General features: G+C 42.6%; 2 protein-coding genes across 4 annotated transcripts in view; both read right to left on the bottom strand.

Annotated features, from left to right (window-relative positions):
• Positions 1-501: 501 nt before the first annotated feature.
• LOC115589995 (sialoadhesin-like) lies at positions 502-8,018 on the bottom strand. Of its 2 annotated transcripts, XM_030431222.1 has the most exons (9): positions 7,971-8,018; positions 7,740-7,778; positions 6,355-6,463; positions 5,037-5,188; positions 4,470-4,709; positions 2,994-3,290; positions 2,031-2,270; positions 1,057-1,182; positions 502-773 (listed from the first exon to the last, which is right to left on the bottom strand). In XM_030431222.1, exons 1-9 carry the CDS (start codon positions 7,993-7,995, stop codon positions 691-693), a joined length of 1,311 nt encoding a protein of 436 aa, XP_030287082.1. In that variant the 5' UTR covers positions 7,996-8,018; the 3' UTR covers positions 502-690. The 2 variants fall into 2 exon arrangements, with proteins under 2 accessions (XP_030287082.1, XP_030287083.1); XM_030431223.1 differs by lacking the exon at positions 7,740-7,778 and having other exon boundaries at positions 7,971-7,999.
• A 1,113-nt stretch (positions 8,019-9,131) lies between these two features.
• LOC115589980 (sodium/hydrogen exchanger 9B2) overlaps positions 9,132-18,151 on the bottom strand; it is a 10,970-nt gene continuing 1,950 nt past the window's right edge. The window contains exons 2-15 of one of the 2 annotated variants that reach the window (XM_030431198.1): positions 17,856-17,921; positions 15,976-16,065; positions 14,303-14,408; positions 13,971-14,141; positions 13,748-13,890; positions 13,525-13,652; positions 13,270-13,351; positions 11,218-11,311; positions 11,020-11,126; positions 10,785-10,934; positions 10,556-10,664; positions 10,287-10,423; positions 9,584-9,758; positions 9,132-9,499 (exon numbers count right to left, since the gene is read on the bottom strand). In XM_030431198.1, the coding sequence (XP_030287058.1) occupies positions 9,417-9,499; positions 9,584-9,758; positions 10,287-10,423; positions 10,556-10,664; positions 10,785-10,934; positions 11,020-11,126; positions 11,218-11,311; positions 13,270-13,351; positions 13,525-13,652; positions 13,748-13,890; positions 13,971-14,141; positions 14,303-14,408; positions 15,976-16,065; positions 17,856-17,921 (1,641 nt within the window). In that variant the 3' untranslated portion in view covers positions 9,132-9,416. Of the gene's footprint in view, positions 9,500-9,583; positions 9,759-10,286; positions 10,424-10,555; positions 10,665-10,784; positions 10,935-11,019; positions 11,127-11,217; positions 11,312-13,269; positions 13,352-13,524; positions 13,653-13,747; positions 13,891-13,970; positions 14,142-14,302; positions 14,409-15,026; positions 15,244-15,975; positions 16,066-17,855; positions 17,922-18,151 lie in introns of those variants that run through there. The other variant, XM_030431199.1, reaches the window with a different exon arrangement.

Here is an 18,151-nt window from a genome sequence, read left to right as displayed (position 1 = left end):
TGATGAAAAATAGTATAATATGGGACCTTTAATTGATAAAAGCAACATTTTCCACCAAATAAGAAGTTAGAAATATTTTTATTTGACTGAAAAATGGAAGTTGTGTAAAGATTTCAAATAAAAACAAGGCATTAAATAATAAGTCATAGAGACCTAGGATACCCTGCAGTGCTTGGCATCCCCTTAAGCCTGAACCATTTTGAATTCATGATGCCACATCTCAGATGAAAAATGTAAACGTGGACCAGGCTTCGCAAAGGTTTAACATGATAGTTAGACTCAATATTATAAACATATGAAGGAACTCAAGGTTTTATTAAAAAGTCTATTGTCAAGTTTCTTCTAAGTCTTGTAGTCTAACAAATACTGTGTCATTAATGCTTTTGTCTAAATTTATATCATTCTGTTAAGGTTAATAAGCATCTGATATGGACTTACAGGGTCTTATTAACGATAAATAAACACTTGTTCTTGATATAAAGTGCTACATGAATCACATTGTTACATTCACAGTATTTATTTGACATTCACAGCTATTGAGCCATCAAGAAAACAAACACACACATTTAAACATCAAACTGTTAAAATCAGCTCAACATTCAGACTCATAGATAAAAACATGAAGCCCAACGCAGTCATTTTATTACAAAACATAAACTTTGATAAACAATATAAGAGAATAAGTTCAGCTCAGAAATGATGCTCGGTGGTGACGTCATCATACGGCTGGTCTGCCTCCTCGCCATCCTCGCTTAAAACCGCCGGCTTCCTTCCTGTGTAGAGTGAGTCATTATTGAGTGAATCATCAGAATAATGTTTTTTAGTCTCAGACTTGCTTCCTCTCAATCTCTGACTCTCTCCTGGAAGTTGTCGCAAAAAGTGACCAAATGAAACGAGCGTTAGCTTGAAGAAATTTGCTCATTTTTCTGGTTGGAACTTTAACACAAGTACACAACTCAACACTCAACACAACATTTCAAGAATGAATGTGGCTCCACCCCCAACACAGTGTCCAGGTTCGATGTAACGTCCTCGGTATGAGTAGATCGGTGTTACCTGTGAGCATCTTACGAAGTAACGGCACCATGAAGAAAGTGGAGATGCAGTACGGAGCGATCTTCAGAACATAGCAGATCCCTTTCAGCACAGGCCGCCAGGTGAACGAGGCTGCGTCCTGAGGATCTAGACAAACAAACACACACCTGATCAGGTAAAGTCTTCAAAGACATTATGAGACACAGTTCGGCAAACGTGAAAGAAGAAGCATCTCTGTGCAGACTTTGAAATGTTACAAACAATCACAACGTTGGACAACAATTAACAAGCGGAATTACAGCAGCGTTATCATTTCATCTGGGTCCATTCAACTGGAGCCTGATCGAGGCTGGTCGGATCAATCTGAGTTAGAATCTGTGTGAGTCAAAATTTGTTGATTCTAGTGCAATTGATTGCAGATTGGGTCGATTTGGGCGGAGTCTAGTTGGGCCCGGTCAGGTCGATTCAAGTGGAACCTGGTAGAGTTAGGTCCAGTCAATCTAGTGGACTTTGGGGCGAGTCAGGTCTGGTTGAGTCATGTCAGGTCAAATCAAGCGCAGTTTGGTTAAGTTGAGTGTCTGGTCAGGTTTACTGGGGTTAGTTCAAATGGAGTCTGGTCAGGTCTGATTGGTTTGATTCTAGTGTGGTCTATTGGGTCGGGTCAATCAAGAGGATTTTGTGCAAGTCAGATCAGGGTGGACACTTGGTCAATTCAAGTCGAGTCTAGAAGAGTCGGGTCACATCAACTTGAATCAGGTCAGATCAACTCGTCAGGTCAAGAGGATTTGAGTGGAGTCCGGTCAGTCAGGTCCAGTCACTCGAGTTGACTTTTGCCATGTTGGGCTGATTCATGCAGAGTCTTGTTGTTTCAGTGCAGTGTGGTCAGGTGTGACTGGGTTGCTTCGAATGGAATTTGGTCAGATTTGGTCAACCTGAGCCTGGTCGTCTCAGGCTGGGTCGATTCAGGTAGAACAACCTTTCCTTCTCATACCCACCTAAAACAAACAGCCAGTTGGGTGGAGACTCTCCATGACCCCTGATTTTACACTTGTAGGGTCCTTCATCAGACCTGGAAACATCGTGGATGGTCATGTGACCTGTAGGCTCGGTCCTGATGAAGGAGCCATCTTTATAGAAATCAGCTGAGAGGCTGGAGGTCTTGTTTCTGCAGGTCAGAGTCACGTTTTCTCCCTTCCTCACAGGAAGGACAGGAATCCTCAGGATCAGTCCTTCATCTGAGCACAGAGACATAATATGACTTTAAAAAAAAGAAGACAAAATTAAATGTAGTTTTTTTCTGGTTCTATGTAGGACGTTTATTTACTTGTATTATCGTATCGTGTCATTTTGTATTGTATGAACGTCTGCGATCTTTTAGATTTGATGGATCCAGGTTCTCTGGTTCAATCCTTTTACTATTCTTGATTTATTAGTCAAGCAAGTGCTAGCTTAGCATTGTGCAGCTGTTTAGGGGTCAGTAACAAAGTCCTTACAGGACATCTTTACTGTGGCTGCTTTGTTTGGATCAAACATTTTTGTGCATGAAAATAGTTCTCGATAAAGTTATGAACATTTATGAGACTTCACTAACTTTATATCAACATGAAGGGAGGAGAAGATAACTGGATTCAAGATTTCTGGGTGAAGTGTTCCTGAACAATGGCTGACTGCTGAAAAAGAAAACGTAATAGCTGATAGCTTGCTTGCGTTTGTACCGTTAGCAACCAGTTTAGCGTGAGGGTAACTTGCTAGTTTTTTAGCATGTAGGTTGCTAGCTTGGGGGTTGTTTTTATGGTTTCCTCTTGAGAGTTTGGAGATTGTGAAAAAACTAGCAACAGAAAAGAGAAATAGTTATTACCAACAACCTTCATCTGCTTCAGTCTGCCAACACTTTGGCTGAATGTTTCAATAAAAGAGAAGTTTTGTCATGTGGAAGCTGTTCTCGTCATTGCTCTTACCGACCACTGTCAAGTGGACAGAGTTGCTCCGCTGCCTCGCTGGAGACTCACACCAGTAAACTCCGCTGTCAGTCTTCTTGATTGTTTGGAGGGCGCAGCGATCGCCGGTGGGACTTCCCCAATTCGTTCCACAGGTTTGACGGGTCAGCTTGCCACGTGAGGTGGGAGTGATTACGGCCCTCATGACCCTCCACCCGTGAAAGTGGCTGTTGTCACCACAGGTCAGAATTATGTTCTCATACTCATGCAGATGAGATGAGTCTGGTGACAATGACAGTGAGGCTGGGGGAGAACCATCTGGGGACACAGAAATATTCTGGTCAGACGTGGTATCACAACATCTGTCCTGAGTGATCCAATCACACCTGCACAGCGCGGAGAACAGGTGTGATCGGATCACTCGGACCACATTCAGAGGTGGTCTGAGCTGAGTGTGACCACAAGACCAGAGGTCCGCTGACTCACCTGACGTCCTTTGAAACAGAAGAAGAAAAAGAAGAACAAGAACAAGGAAAAGAAGTGGAAGAAGCAGAAACCACAACAACAGGCAGAATTCATTACGCACTGTCTGAAAATGTAAATGGCATGTTTGATTTCTGTTAACCTGCCAATGTTAGTGGCAGAAGTTTGTGAGTGCACTGTCTGTTCCAACTGATCCAACCATTGAATCAGTAACACAACATCACCAGACTCCATTAACAAATGTAGTGAAGAGTTGTTGAGTTAAAACAAACTTTATAACATAGTGAAACTGTGTCTCTGACAGATTCTAACTCATTGTGTCCTTGTTGTAAATTCAGCATTAAATCTTTCAGCTGAAGTTGTTTGTCTCCTTGTAAAAAGTGTCAGTTTGTGGCAGCATGTCTGTACCAGCCTGTCTGCTTCTGTGTCTAAAGTGCTAAAGTCTTACCTGCCAACATTGATCAGCTGTTTGAACACACTGTTTACACTGTTTTCACCATTTACACTCCATTTATGAAAGAAGAAACATGTTATTGATCTAAACATTTCACATGTTACAAAGACACTAAACAGTAACAATATAGGCTACTTCTTTGTCCCCGTGGAGAAAGTCCCCAGTCTCTGACTCGTTCTGCATTATCTGGACTTTCTTGTAAATTCAGCAAATGTTCTACATTAACTTCTCTCTGTCTTTATGTGAAAACATTGTGTCTCCAGGACGCATGCTAATGTCAGCTGTACAATGACGGACTGAGAGCTGAACACTTGCAATGGACTTGGTTCCAAATGTGAACAGCCTCGAAGACTTTCACTGAGGGACTCCACAGGCAGTTCCTCTAACCTCCACTAGATGATGCTCAAAGAAAAGGTTGAAATCACAAACTTCTCTGTCATCACAGCTTTCTCCTCAGTATGTAAATGTAATGTGAGTCATTCCCTGAAGTGATGTTGTGTTTTATAGTCTTGGTCACATGTTACACAGTACATAGATATCAGAGAGATCCTGATCTTTACCTTTCATCCCCAGCCAGTTGGGTAGAGACTCTCCATCACTGATGGTGTTACACTTGTAGAGTCCTTCATCAGACCTGGAAACACGGTGGATGGTCATGTGACCTGTAGGCTCAGTCCTGATGAAGGAGTCATCTTTATAGAAACCAGCTGAGGGGATGGAGGTCTTTGTTGTACAGGTGAGAGTGACATCATCTCCGTCCATCACAGGGAGGACAGGACTCTGCAGGATCACTGCTCCACCTCAACACACAGACAAACTACAGCATTTCATCCACCTACGCAGCTGTCAGTCTGATCAACAGCTGCTGACACATTTTAAACACTGAGACAAAAGCTTTGCTGAAGGATGAATCATCTTACAAACCCTGATTCACTTCCTTGTATCAGTTCCCATTTAAACGATTCATGTGAATCAGAAGTGTGCTGCTGACTCCTGCTGAATTGTTTGTGACTCTTCCCATGTTATGAGTCACACATGTGTCGTATGGATGTCAAATCTGCAGGTTAAAAAATGTCCACAAACAAGAAGAAGAACAGGAAGTGTCCTTGTCATGTTATGAATCTTACCAACAGTGATGTTGATGGTGTTGCTACAGTCTCTTTGTTTGGATTCGCACCAGTACACGCCGCTGTCGGATCGTTTGGTGGTCAATATGACGCAGTTGGAGGGTTTCTGTTCGCCCCAACCATCGCCACACTGGGACAAAACTTGATCTGGACTAGGAGACAAAGACACATGATAGATATCAAACAATGTTAAAAGAATGATGGTTGATGTCTTTATTAACCAACAGTAAATCTGTTTTATTACAGTGGATTCTAGTGAAACTCTCACTTTAGAAACTGCACTGAGCAGATTGATGTCAGTCAGAAAACCTGAATCAATCCGTCTGGTTCTTTCTTGTATGTTCAGGGGCGTTATCTTATATTCTCAGCCCAGTGTCTGAGGAAAATGTGTCGACATATTCTCTAGATTAATCAAAATTTATAAGTGAGGATGAATGATACATTTTCAAAAGTAGGAGAAGCTGAAAATATGCACATCACAAACGTGCGAGGCCAACAGGAATCAAAAGAAAGGTAACCTGCACACTCTCGCACCATAGACCAACAAAAAGCTGGCCTGAAGTCAAAGGCCCAGCCTGATGAATCTACACCGGCAGGTTCACTACAGGTGTCAAATTATAAGGTCTCTTTTCAGTTTGATTGATATCACTGCTGAAAATGTTGTTGAACACTTTATCAGTAAAATGGAAAGCTGTGGTTATGAACTTGTCAGGACGGAGGAAACTCATGCAGCTCTGATGGAGCTCAGGATTTATCAGGACGCAGCTGTTTTATGACCCTGGACTGTGTGTGAGAGCTTTTGGTGTGTAGAAGAACACAGAACTTTAATTAACAGAAGATCCTGACTGATTCTGTCAGAACTTAATACACAAAGTTAAACTGCTGGACCTCATAGTAGAAATTTACATTTAATGCAATTTGGCACCCCGCCCATTTTCTGATTGTGATACCATTGTGGTAGATACAAATCCCAGGTCTGTACCAGTTTGTCAGATGTAAGGTGTAAACACAAAACTCATGATGTCATTATCATGTTGTGTGTCAAAAACTTACATGTTGAAGTAACGCAGTGATCCTAGCCTCTCACTGAAGTTGGACACGCCCTACATGACCTTTGTGTCTCGGACTTAAGACCATCATTTACATCAGGGCCCTAAATGTTGGCCTGAACTGATCATCAAAGATTATCAAGATTCAGAATGAAACCAGTAAGACCTTAAAAACAACCGATGATTTGGAGAGTCCTCATCAAAAGAAGTCTATCAGATTTACTGTTGATGGCGTCAAACCCAGAGAAGATAGTTGGTGGTAAACTAACCCGGTTGTGTATCTCCACACCGTCCACTCACCGGAGCTGTGCTCACAGCTCACAGTAATCTTCCTGTACTCTCTAAACTGAGACGTGTCGGGGCTGACGGTCACATGGGCTGGAAAAGAAACAGAAACAGAACTTTATTCTGTTATTCTGTAAACTTGCGTCAGCCACCAGTTTTCAAAACAGGTCACAGCTTCTTCAGCACAGGCAGGTTAAGAGGAAAAGAGGTGGAAAGCGATGGCTGCAATGCATTCTGGGAACCCATCAGGTATCATTTGACAATAATTTGGATCTAACTTAGATATCTTTTACATAAAGATATCAGTCTATAGAGATTCATCCTATGTAACAACTCCATGCTCACTCCAATTTTGCAAATTGGATTAATAACACAGATTACTGTTGAAGTAAAAGGACAAAGGACGACATGAAAATATTCAAGTACAACTTCCGCAAAATTCTACACAAGCACTGTATTTAAGTGAAAGTACTATGTTACTTTCAACTAATGGTCATACGTTTAGTAAAATCTTAATCTAAAGTTGCATCTGTTGTCAATAAATAAAGTGCAGTGATAAGAACAATATTTCTGAAACACAGGATGAAGTGCAGTAGTTCAGACAGCACAGCTCATCAGAAACTTCAGAGTCGGTAACGACGACAGAGGCAGCAAACAAATACAAAGACCAAAAACATGAATGAACAACGTGTGCGTCAGGAACCAGATGTGAACGAGGACACTGAACAAGGTAACTAATAAAACTATAAATCATTTGTATCATAGCTGTGAATGTCAGCAGCCCCTCGCCTCCATCACTCATCTGTAAGTACGAGACCCGTCCAATGTCACATCTCATATGTGCTGTGAACAGAAGGATGTGTGAACCTCCCACAGACTGCAGACCAGCCTACACCAGGTTTCTACCTGGATCTGATCTGACGAGGCTACACAATATCTTAAAGACTCTGAGTTTGCAGTGGACACTGACTTTAAGAGAAATTCATGTTATCTGCTGGATGGAAACAGGAAATGATTAGTGGTCTCTGGTGTTGACGTTTAAGGTTTCACTGTGTTTCCATCCAACCCGTTACTCAGTTATTACGACCACGAGCGAGCGCCGCCCTCAGTTCACACACAGGCGTCATATCGGGGTATTTGTGGGAACAACTGATACTGTTTTTTACGCTGAGGAGGTCAAACTGTCTTTGCAACAAGCGAGCGGACTTCAGACAGACAGGAAGCGTTGAGCGGTGGGCGGCAGGCAGCAAAAACACATCAAAGTTCATCAGAGATTTTCAGGATATATTAACATTAACAGTATAATGCCAACCTGAATGTTTACGCTTTAATCACACAGAGAGAGAAATACACGAGAGCTGAAACTCACCACGACTGTGGGCACATGTCTGGGAGACCATCAACAACACTGAAACAACCGGCACAGATCACACACTTACACATTGTTGCTTTATCAATGGTTTAATATTTAATAACTGCTGAAATCACAATCAGACAGCATCCTGATTTCCTTTATTTTCAATACAAAAATACATCTTCAGTGTTGATTTGTTTCAAAGTAAAGTGAATGTTTTTGGATTGAAATGATGAATCTACTTACAGACGAGCAGCGGCGTTGACTTCATGTCGTCTGCAGGCTGGAGCTTCACTGACCGTCTGGTTGCAGATGTGGTTTATTTAACATCCTCTTTTTTAAACCACGCGAAGAGTAGGAGGGGGTGTGAGATCTGCACACAACACAGAAGAAAGTACATGCTACTACTTTTAATCAAACTCAGTTCTGGGATCCAAATATGAAAATGTCTTTGATTAATGTTTTTATCTGTCATTTTTAATTGTTCCAAGTATCTTTAAGCATCACTTGCTGTTTGCTGTCACCTGTTTATGTGAACAGTGAGCTGCAGGAACAAGAGACGAAGCTCACATCCTGTTTGCGTGATCAGATGTGGCCTCGAGTCCTTTCACCTCATACTAAAAGAACAGAAGGAGCAGCAGTCAACATTATTATACAAAGAAATCCGCTGTGAAGGATTCCTGACTGAAGAAGAACACACACTTCTATATGTTTCAACACTTATGTCATTTCAACTTCTTAGAAAGTTCGACAATTCAGGAAAGATGCTTCTTAGATTAGCTGAATGCCTCTCTCCTGCCTGTACGCTAAACATGAAGCTGGCAGCTGGTTATCTTAGCTTAGCATGAAGACTGGAAATTGGGGAAACAGCTACAGCTTGTCTCTGTTTAAACATTAAACAATTAAGCTACAAGCTCGCTGGTTAGCATCTTTATTTGACAGGCCTGTACAGATATTAGCCTCTCTAGCAGGCTTACAACAGTGTTAGCTTCTTCGACAGGCTAACAACAATGTTAGCTTATTTTACATGAACGTCAATGTTAGCATCTCCACTCCAACAGGCTAACATTAAAGTACTGTAGTGCTGAGTCTGCCACAACTAATACCAGAGCATTGTTAAGGCTTGTAGCTTTAAGAAATGACTTCTTAAGAAATGAATGTCCCTTTCTGACAGTGTGCTTTCTTGTAGATGGCTGCAGTGTGGTCTGAGGTGTGAGGAAGAAAAAATAATAATAAACAGGAAACGCCCAAAGACAGATTCATATTTGGCTTTTGTAGTTTCAAAAGGTCCTCGTTAACTTCACAGTGCTTTGGCCAAATCACAGCACAGAGTTTATGCTGGTTTTTCCAGCAGGGCAGAAAAACCAGAACCTCTCAGAACTGCTGCTTTGTAAAGAGGAGGTCACATTTAATCTTTACTGATAAGTGTTTATTGAGCATTTTATTAGAGGCACGTATGAGAGACCAGTTAAAGATCACATGTCATCACAATAACTGTTGGAAATATTAATCTTAATAAAAGGACCAATTACAGAAGATCACAGAATATATAATGTCATACATATAATATCATATTCATATACAACAGAGGTTACATACATACAGCAAAGATATTTTATAAAACATATCATTAACTTCAGAAGGTTAACTTAATGTGTATCATATAAAGCTTTTTTTGTCCAATCAGATGCTTCACAACTTGCTCTCAAGGGTCCCGTTGTCTTTTTCATGGCCGGTCACACTCAAAGTTGTGTCTTCACCTTCTGTCTCGTCTGCTGAAATTAAGATCAAAAGGGTCGTTAAATGTGATTTCAAACCATCAAATGTAAAAAGACCAAAGTGGATGGGTGTGCACTGACCTTTGACCTGCCGGGCCAAGAGACGTGGTCCCGCCAGTCCAATACCCAACGCTCCGATAGGTGCTGTGGTGAGGATGGCTAACACGGCCAACGTTAGCACATCCAAACCAAACTTTATCAAGGTCTCATCCCCCTCCTCCCTCGCCATGTCCAACGCCTTGGAGCCAATAGCAGCCTGACACAAAATGAACAAAAGAGCACAAATTAAGATGCTCTGAGAACTTCAAATACATGTTTGTTATTGATGCCAGGGCCTTCAAGAGTTTCTAAGACATTCAGGAGGTTCTACACGTCCATCAGATGGTTCTAGAGGTACATTTAAAAACTTACCAGTGGCTCTTGATGTCATTTGGCTATAATTGTATTGTTACTTTATGGGTCTTTTAGGTCCTAAAGGTCCTTTAAAGGTGCTAATGATGACTGTTGAGGCTCTAGATGTTATGTGGGTAGTTATAGGAATTGTTTGTTGTAGTAGTTGTACTTGTTTAAGGGGTCCTATAGGACGTTCTTGTGGTTGTTGGTAAGGTTCTAGAGGTCTTCCGGCTAGTTCAAATGGTCCTCTAGAAAGTTCTAGTGGTGGGGAGATACTGTTGGTCCTTTAGAAGGTTCTAGTTGTCATGGAGGAGCTGTAAGGGGTCATTTTGGTTCTTGTCAGGGATTAGGATCTAGAGTTTCTATTGTTATGGTACACATACATACAGACCTGTACGGTGGCTTTTGGCAGCCAGGCCACAGAGATGAAGACTTTCTCCTTCAGGTTGAATCCTCCGAAATGAACCAGCAGGAAGGTGACGAGCACTCGGATCACCAGACCGATACTGATGCAGCCCAAACCTAGACCTGAACATAGACACCAGACCAACAGCAGCCAAAAGTTGTTAAAAATAAAGTATTTGCTCCCTGGTCCACTTGGTTCCTAGTACTGAGACCAGGTCCAAATTATATTCTGTTTGTTTCAAGTACAGTTCTTACCCACTGTGCTGGGGTTGAGCTTTGTTATGGTGATTTCTGCTCCAATCAGACCAAAGAGGAGTGGCTGGAAGACATCCCATGAGAGGCCCACCATGGCTGCCACTGGAGCCTGGATGTAAAGATACACAACAACCTCAAACAGCCGGGCCTGAACAGATCCAGTGATGTCATCAGTTAAAAGACTGCTGATGTTGTGTGAAACCATTGAAGTGATTCTGATGTGTGTTACCTTGTCTTTCTTCCAGCCCAGAGCAGCCAGAAAGGCCAGCACCAGTGTGCAAAGACCACCAGCTCCAGCAAAACCAATAACATGACTGAAGAAGACAGAAAATATGGACAGACCCAACAACATGAGGGTTCTCCTCAACACCAGGTCCTCCTGCAGGGAGACAGGCAGGGATTTAAAGAATTCAGTTACATTAAGATTTACAATGGCATAACACAATCTCAATCCACACTCTCACCATGTCTTTGCTGGGGAAGCAGCACAGAAACAGACCCAGGATCATCCCGGCTATGACCCCTCCCACCACCTCCAGCAGCCCCTTCAATATGTTCATCCACGTAGAACCTGCAGGACAAACACAGCATATAGAACAGAATAAAGTAGAACTGAAATGAACAGAACAAAACAGAACAGAGCGCTGTTCTCCTGTAGAGACCTGTAGAGAAGGCGATTCCCAGGCAGGTGGAGAACCCTGTTATGGCCAGAATGTCGTCAAAACTCCCTGCAGCCATCAGCAGGGTAGGGATCCCCTGAACAACAACACAGAATGATATTAGAACCTTAATAAAACATCACAGAGTATCAACGGAACATCATGACATCAAAATGAGTAACACTGAGGTTGTTCTGAGGGCTCTTGGTGGAGCTTTTTAACACACTGTATGTTGGAGAGGACTTTAGTTTGTCATCTTTTTATACACTGCTAACATCATCAAGAACAGGTTCTATAGGTTCTTGAGGTAGTTCTAGTGGTTTTTTTGTGGGTTTAACGAGTCCATGAGCATCACAAAGGGGGGATTAGAGCTCCTAAAAGTGGATCTTTCACTCACCGAAGGGCTTCTAGTGGTATTTTAAAAGACTGTTTTCATTGAGGAGGTTCCAAGGGACCTTTCTGAGGTTCTTGTTAGTGTTGAGAGGATTTTAATGGTCCTTTAGGCATGGTCTCCCAGGAGATCATCCTATGGATGGTTGTAATGGTCATTAAGGAGGTTCTAGGAGTCAATTAGGAGGTTATGGTTGTCATAAAGGATATTTTATGTGTTTTTTTAATCACTAAAGAGGTTCTTGTCGTTATTTAAGAGGTTATTGTTGTCACTGGGAAAGTCTTTTTGGCCTTTGGGGCATAAATGGACATCACCGAGGTTCTAAGGGGAATACAGGGGTTCTAGCAGTCATTCAGATGGTTCTCATGCTCACTAAGGGGTTAGATTCACTACATGTGGTTCTTGTAGTCACCACTAGACCAGTGGTCATCAGAGATGTGGGGGCTCCAGTAGTCATTCAGTGCGTTTACATGCACAGGTTAGTCGGATTACAGCAATAGTCCGACTCTGCTACTCAATCAGACAACTGCAATTGTCCGAGTATACATGCCGGTGATAAAATCGGATTTTTGGCCGGAGCATGTCATACCCGGTACGCTAGTTGGCGCTGTACCCATTTCAACTAGTGGTAACAGAAACACCTCCGGCTGACCTCTTTACGTCACCAGCTGCCTCGGCATTCAAGAAAGATGGCGTACGAAGAACGAGACGAAGCTACATCTTTGTACATTTCGTATATGGTGAACATGATAATTACACAAACTAGGTGCACAATGGCGTTATTTCTCACGGTGATTTCGGAGGAAAGACGCTGCTGCCGCCGTCCGTCTACTTCCGGCTCACGGCCCCGGGGAATAAATCTCACGCCCGCACAGAACGCAAAATCCAGTCCAATCTGATGGAACGTATACATGCAGGAGTAATGCGACTATCAATCAAATAATCTGGGTGCTTTATTTCGACTATGAGAAATCCGATCCAGTCCGATTTTAGTCAGACTCAGGTATATACATGCATCTTAAAGATCCAATCATAGTCAGACTAACCCAGTAATTCGGTTTTCTTGAGTGTCACGTAAACACACTGAATGACAGGGCTCTAGTTGCTATTGAGGGGTTCTAGGGGTACATGGGGAGGTTCTAGTTGCCACTGAAAGGGTTATAGGAGTCCTGAGGATGTTCTCGTGGTCACTCAGTGGGGTTAAATCTCCTACAGGTGTTTTTTTTTACTTCTCATGGTCTTTTTGGAGGTTATTGTCATCATTAAGAACATTCGTAGGATTCTTTAGGTGGTTCTTGTTGTTAGAGAGGACATATACCACTATAACCTCAAGGAGGTTTCAGGGGTCTACAGGTGGTTTGGTTGGTCACTGAAGAGTTCTAAAGGGTCCATTAGAAGGTTCTTGTGATTGATAAGGAGGTTCTAATAGTCAGTAAGAAGGGTTGGTCGGTCTTATAGATATAAGCAAACATCAAATATGTTCTTAGGGTCTTGAAAGGGGTTCTAGCGGTGACTGATGAGGTTCTAGCGGTCTGTTGGGTGGTTAGAGGTGTCATTTAGAAGGTTCCAGCCTAGACAGACAGTTTACACTGACTGGCTCGTCTCTCTGGCTGTTCACCTGCTCCCCCTGGTGGCAGAGAATCACCCCTGAGTGGATGGTTTACCTTCTCCGTTCCGTATCCTTCTCTCTGCAGCAGCAACATCGACGGAACCACGACCGCTGGAGACACTGCAGCCAGGACGAAACTACACACACACACACACACACACGGACACACACAAAGAGTCGTTTTCATGTATTTTCAGTACAATCTTACAGATTTGGACTGGTGTGTTCATTAAGATATTTATCTTTAGTGTGTGTGTGTGTGTGTGTGTGTGTGTGTGTGTGTCTGTGTGTGTGTGTGTGTGTGTGTTACCCCAGTATGAAGCCCCAGACCCAGGGCAGACCCAGCAGGAAGTGAGACACGATGGCGATGACGCAGGCCTCCACCACACAGGGACCGATCGCAAGACGAACACACACCGCCTTCAGACGACTCAGCGCCTGAATGAACACACACGAATGTAACAAAGTATGTGCAGTACATGTATATTCTACTGTGTGTGTGTGTGTGTGTGTGTGTGTGTGTGTGTGCTCACAGAGGGGTCCAGGCCCAGTCCAGCTCTGGTCAAGATGATTGACAGGGCGATGTTCCTCAGAGCTGCAGACCAGTGAGTGTCGATGTAGACGGCGTCCGTTATGTAAGGAACATTACGCAACACCAGACCTGCCAGAAGCATACCTGCCACAAACATCCAGGTTATTACTTTTTTAATTTCCTGCAAATTGGACTTGGAGTGGTTTCACCTGTGGGGGTCGTACCAAGTAGTGGGGGGAAGGGGGGCAGCGTGGGCAGCTGGATCATTCCCACCAGCTTCCCTCCGAGCACGGAGCAGATGAAGAGGATGACGAGGCCGAACAGGTTTCCTCCAGGTAAACACTCGCGTCCTGTGATGGACCAGACGACTCCGAAGAGCAGCGCGAACAGACACGCTGCACACACACACACACACATACCATGAGCTTTCTTACAGCACCACTTTGTGTTGTTCACCTGATTCTACTTCATACACTTGAGCACATTTCAATGACAACAGCTGACTGAGAAACCTGCTCTGAGGATGATTTGAATATTGAGACTGATATTAAGTCACCTTTAGTGACGAGCAGGTTGACGAGTCCGGTGGGTCGAGGACATCTGTCCTTCAGGCTGATGCAAGACGAGCAGCAGGAGGACGAGCCGGTCGCTCCCGTCTTCATCTGAACACACAAACACAGATAACATGCAGAGTGGATTTATGTTACGCTCTGTATTTGTACTATTGTTTTTGTTATACAGATTTTCACATAATTTTTGGGGAACAATTCTGAGTTCTGAGTGAGTTCATGTGGATCCAAACATTCCACTAACACTGGAGAAACAGACCAATCAGGCAGAAGAGATTGGAATAAATATATTCTGTCTATACCACAGAAGAAGTGATCACTCACAACTCTAGAACTTCAACTCTTCAGTCGTCATTAAAGTTACACTCTCATCAGAAGAATCGCTGCTTCGTCAATAAGACCTGCGACGAACTCACAAGAACTTTGAGCTAAACACTGGACACATGAATCCAAAACTACCTTACTGGACAGAAACTAAAACAGCGTGGACGTTGTGGCCAAAAGTAAACGGACACTTGTTGTGAACTCTAACGTTTAGTTGTCCTGGTTTAACAATCTTTTCTGGTTCAGTCCCCTCCAGTCCTCGAGTGCTTACACTCCTCATAACTCTCTGAAATGTAAACACAAAGACATCTGACACACATTCCTTGAACCGGTGCGACTTTGACCCAACAGGGGCGCCGGTATCACTGAGGTCCACTGCAAACAAACCTCCATAAATCACAGCAGAGCCCTTCAGTGTGAAAGCAGAATTCCCCTGAGAATCTTCATGTTTCAACTCTTCTTCAGTATCACAGTCATCTGTACATCCATGTTTACACTGCTAACAGGAGATGCTAACAGGAGATGCTAACAGCTAATTCAGCTAATATCAATAGAGACTATCTGACTAAATCAAAACAAAAGAATCACACTTCCTCCCAGAGTCCAAACTGAGTCATCATGATTCCTCAGACACAAAACACATGTTTTTAGATTCAACTTCCACCTCCAGAGGAAATCATGACTTCTGATGTCCTTTCAAAATAAATGTCCATAAATCTACTTAGAAGGCAGAAACAAAAGTCCATTCAGAACTCCCTTAAGAATCTTCATGTTTTAACATTTCTGCAGTATCACAGTGATACAGTGACAGTATATCCATGAGTTCACTACTAACAAGAGATGCTAACAGGAGATGCTAACTGCTATTTCATTATATTTTTAATGAAAACTATTTGCTACAATGAAAACAACTACAGAGTAATGCTTCCATGGCAACAACAGACTTCCTGTTGCTCAGAAATTCCTAAAATAAAAGAATAAAAATAAAAACAGCAATAAACTCTGTTAATATGCTGTCATTAACTTTTTGCTGTCTCAAGTTACATTAGGACTTTGTTCAGACTCAGCTGTCCACAAACTTTTGGCCTGAACATGTTCATGTTACTGACCACAACCACACTCTTTCTATTAATAGTTGGCCTCAGAGTTCAGGGTTATCTGTGTGTATGTGTGTGTGTCTGTATATCTGTGTGCCTGTCTGTGTGTGTGTGTGTGTCTGTGTGTCTGCCTGTGTGTGTCTGTGTGTGTGTGTGTGTGTGTGTGTGTGTGTGTGTGTGTCTGTGTGTCTGCCTGTGTGTGTCTGTGTGTGTGTGTGTGTGTGTGGTCGACCACTCACCCCAGCAGTCTCGTCCATTTCGTCCGTCTTCCTCTGCGGCAGGATGGTGATCTCTCTCTCCTCTTGACCAACCTGAACTTTACTCCCTCGCTTCCACCACAGCCAGGTGTGTGAGAGTGTGTGAGGGAGTGTGTGTATTTAAATTAGTTATGATAACACACATGTGGCATGTGACAGAGAGAGAGAGAGAGAGAGAGAGAGAGAGAGAGACATACAGACAACAGTGAAAAAAAAGACTTGCTAAACTGTTTGCTCTGCTAAACCACTGAAGTAGCTGGAGACTTAATTTAAAATATTTAAATATTTAATATTTAAAAAGCTACACCCGCATGTCAAGTGTAAAACTCACGTCAAAAGTCTCATTACTTTGTCATATTTGATTCAGTGTGAAGTAAAACTCTCCAGGATGTTTTTATGTCTGATGTCCAGGGACAACAACAAAAAAATAAACATTCAGAACTCTACTGAGAAAAATCTGGAATTAACTTTTCCTCAGTCTCACAGTGATCAAGTGACTGTCGTCTGTACATCCATGAGCACACTGCGAACAGGAGCTGCTAACTGGAGCTGCTAACTGGAGCAGCTAACAGCTCATCTTTGTCTTTTTTGTCCTTTCAGAATGCTGCAACTCTGTTTTAATGTGAAGCTCCAGGAATTTTTTTGTGGACTACGACACTTCACCTATTTATGTAAAATGTTTGGGTGAAGTGTTTCTTTACATTGAATTAATCCCCAACATTTAGCCCTGGGCTAAGTGAGCTGTTAGCACTTGGCTAGTAGAAGCAGTGTGAATCATATAAATCTGTACTGGGGTTAGTTATTCTTTAAACAGAATGATTATTGACAAAAGACACGGTCAGATCAAATCTATAAGGACATATTTAATGAGTGTTAATTTCTAGAGTTAAATAAATTCACTGACATCAAACACACACACACACACACACACACACATATGCACTGTTTGCACATTCCGTCTCTTGTTTATCTCACTCTTGTCCATTTGTTTGACCTCTTTGGTACGTCCATCATTCTCTCTCTCTCTGTCACTTAATAAACCACATTTATGTGTCATTGCAGTAATCATTAAACCTCTCTCTCTCTCACACACACACACACACACAGTCATGGGCACATAATGGAAAGTGTTCTCAGCAGAGCACATGTTGAACTTCACTTGATCTGAATGACCTCACGACCTTTAACTCTAGCACCACCCTCAGGACAAACTGCACCTGTGTGTGTGTGTGTGTGTGTGAGAGAGAGAGAATGCGTGTGGGTGTGTGTGTGTGTGTGTGTGCAGTTGCAGTAAATGATTCACTTTTCATTACTATAAAACATCCAAGGACACAACAAGCCAATCAGAGCAGCAGGTTATCTCTGTCAGGAGGGAGACGATCAGGAGAGGATTCAGTTTTCAATCTAAAGATCCTGTTGTTGTTAGACCATCACACCTGGATCACACCTGGATCACACCTAGATCACACCTGAATCAGTAAAGGTCAACAGTTCACTGGTCAGTTGATTTGGTTGGTCTGTTTGTTACTTGGTTGGCTGATTGTTTGATTTTTTGGCCGGTCTGATGGTTGTTTAGCATCAGTTGCAACATACTTAACGTGATTGTTAGAAATATCCCATAATATTCACGCAGCTATGGAAGTACACAGATGTTAATTAAGAGCAGGATTACACTCTCATCACGCTCTGATTCAGCATATCCTGTAGTTTCAGCTGTCTCATCCCTGCACAGAAACACCTGTCAGTCATTTCTGTCCAGTGGTTTGAGGTGAGGTGGTGGGCGGAGCTAGACGGTACACCTGGATCACAGGTTTTTGTGTTTTGTCAGGAGATCATGCTGAAGTGATATAAACAGTTGGTACCTCAGCTTGGTTCTGTCCTTCGTCACCCGTCCGGAGGTAACGCTTTGTGGCTTCTTCATCCATCATCTGAAACAAACACACATTTATACATTTATACCTGTGACAACTCTCAGGTACAAAACTTGAAAAACCCTGTTGTGGTCGTCAGAAACGGCGATGAACAACGCTGAGTGACTGTAATCCATTAGTCATAATACCAATGAATTACTAAACGCTCATTAAGGCTGAGTTAAAATGACCTCAAAACCTCTGGACACACACATCACATCTTTTGTTATTAACATGTGAAGAAAAAG

The sequence above is a fragment of the Sparus aurata genome, chromosome 10, assembly GCF_900880675.1.
Source record: "Sparus aurata chromosome 10, fSpaAur1.1, whole genome shotgun sequence".
In the NCBI taxonomy this organism is placed as follows: Eukaryota; Metazoa; Chordata; class Actinopteri; order Spariformes; family Sparidae; genus Sparus; species Sparus aurata.
Note: the sequence above shows the minus strand (reverse complement) of the source record. Positions and strands in the feature narration are given on the sequence as shown.

Excerpts from the sequence above, each read along its gene's own strand:
- LOC115589995 (XM_030431222.1), bottom strand. The coding sequence starts at position 7,995 with ATGAAGTCAACGCCGCTGCTCGTCT. Across the intron at positions 7,779-7,970 it reads GTCAACGCCGCTGCTCGTCT|TGTTGTTGATGGTCTCCCAG; the intron begins GTAAGTAGATTC and ends CGGTTGTTTCAG. Across the intron at positions 774-1,056 it reads ACTTCGTAAGATGCTCACAG|GAAGGAAGCCGGCGGTTTTA; the intron begins GTAACACCGATC and ends CACTCTACACAG.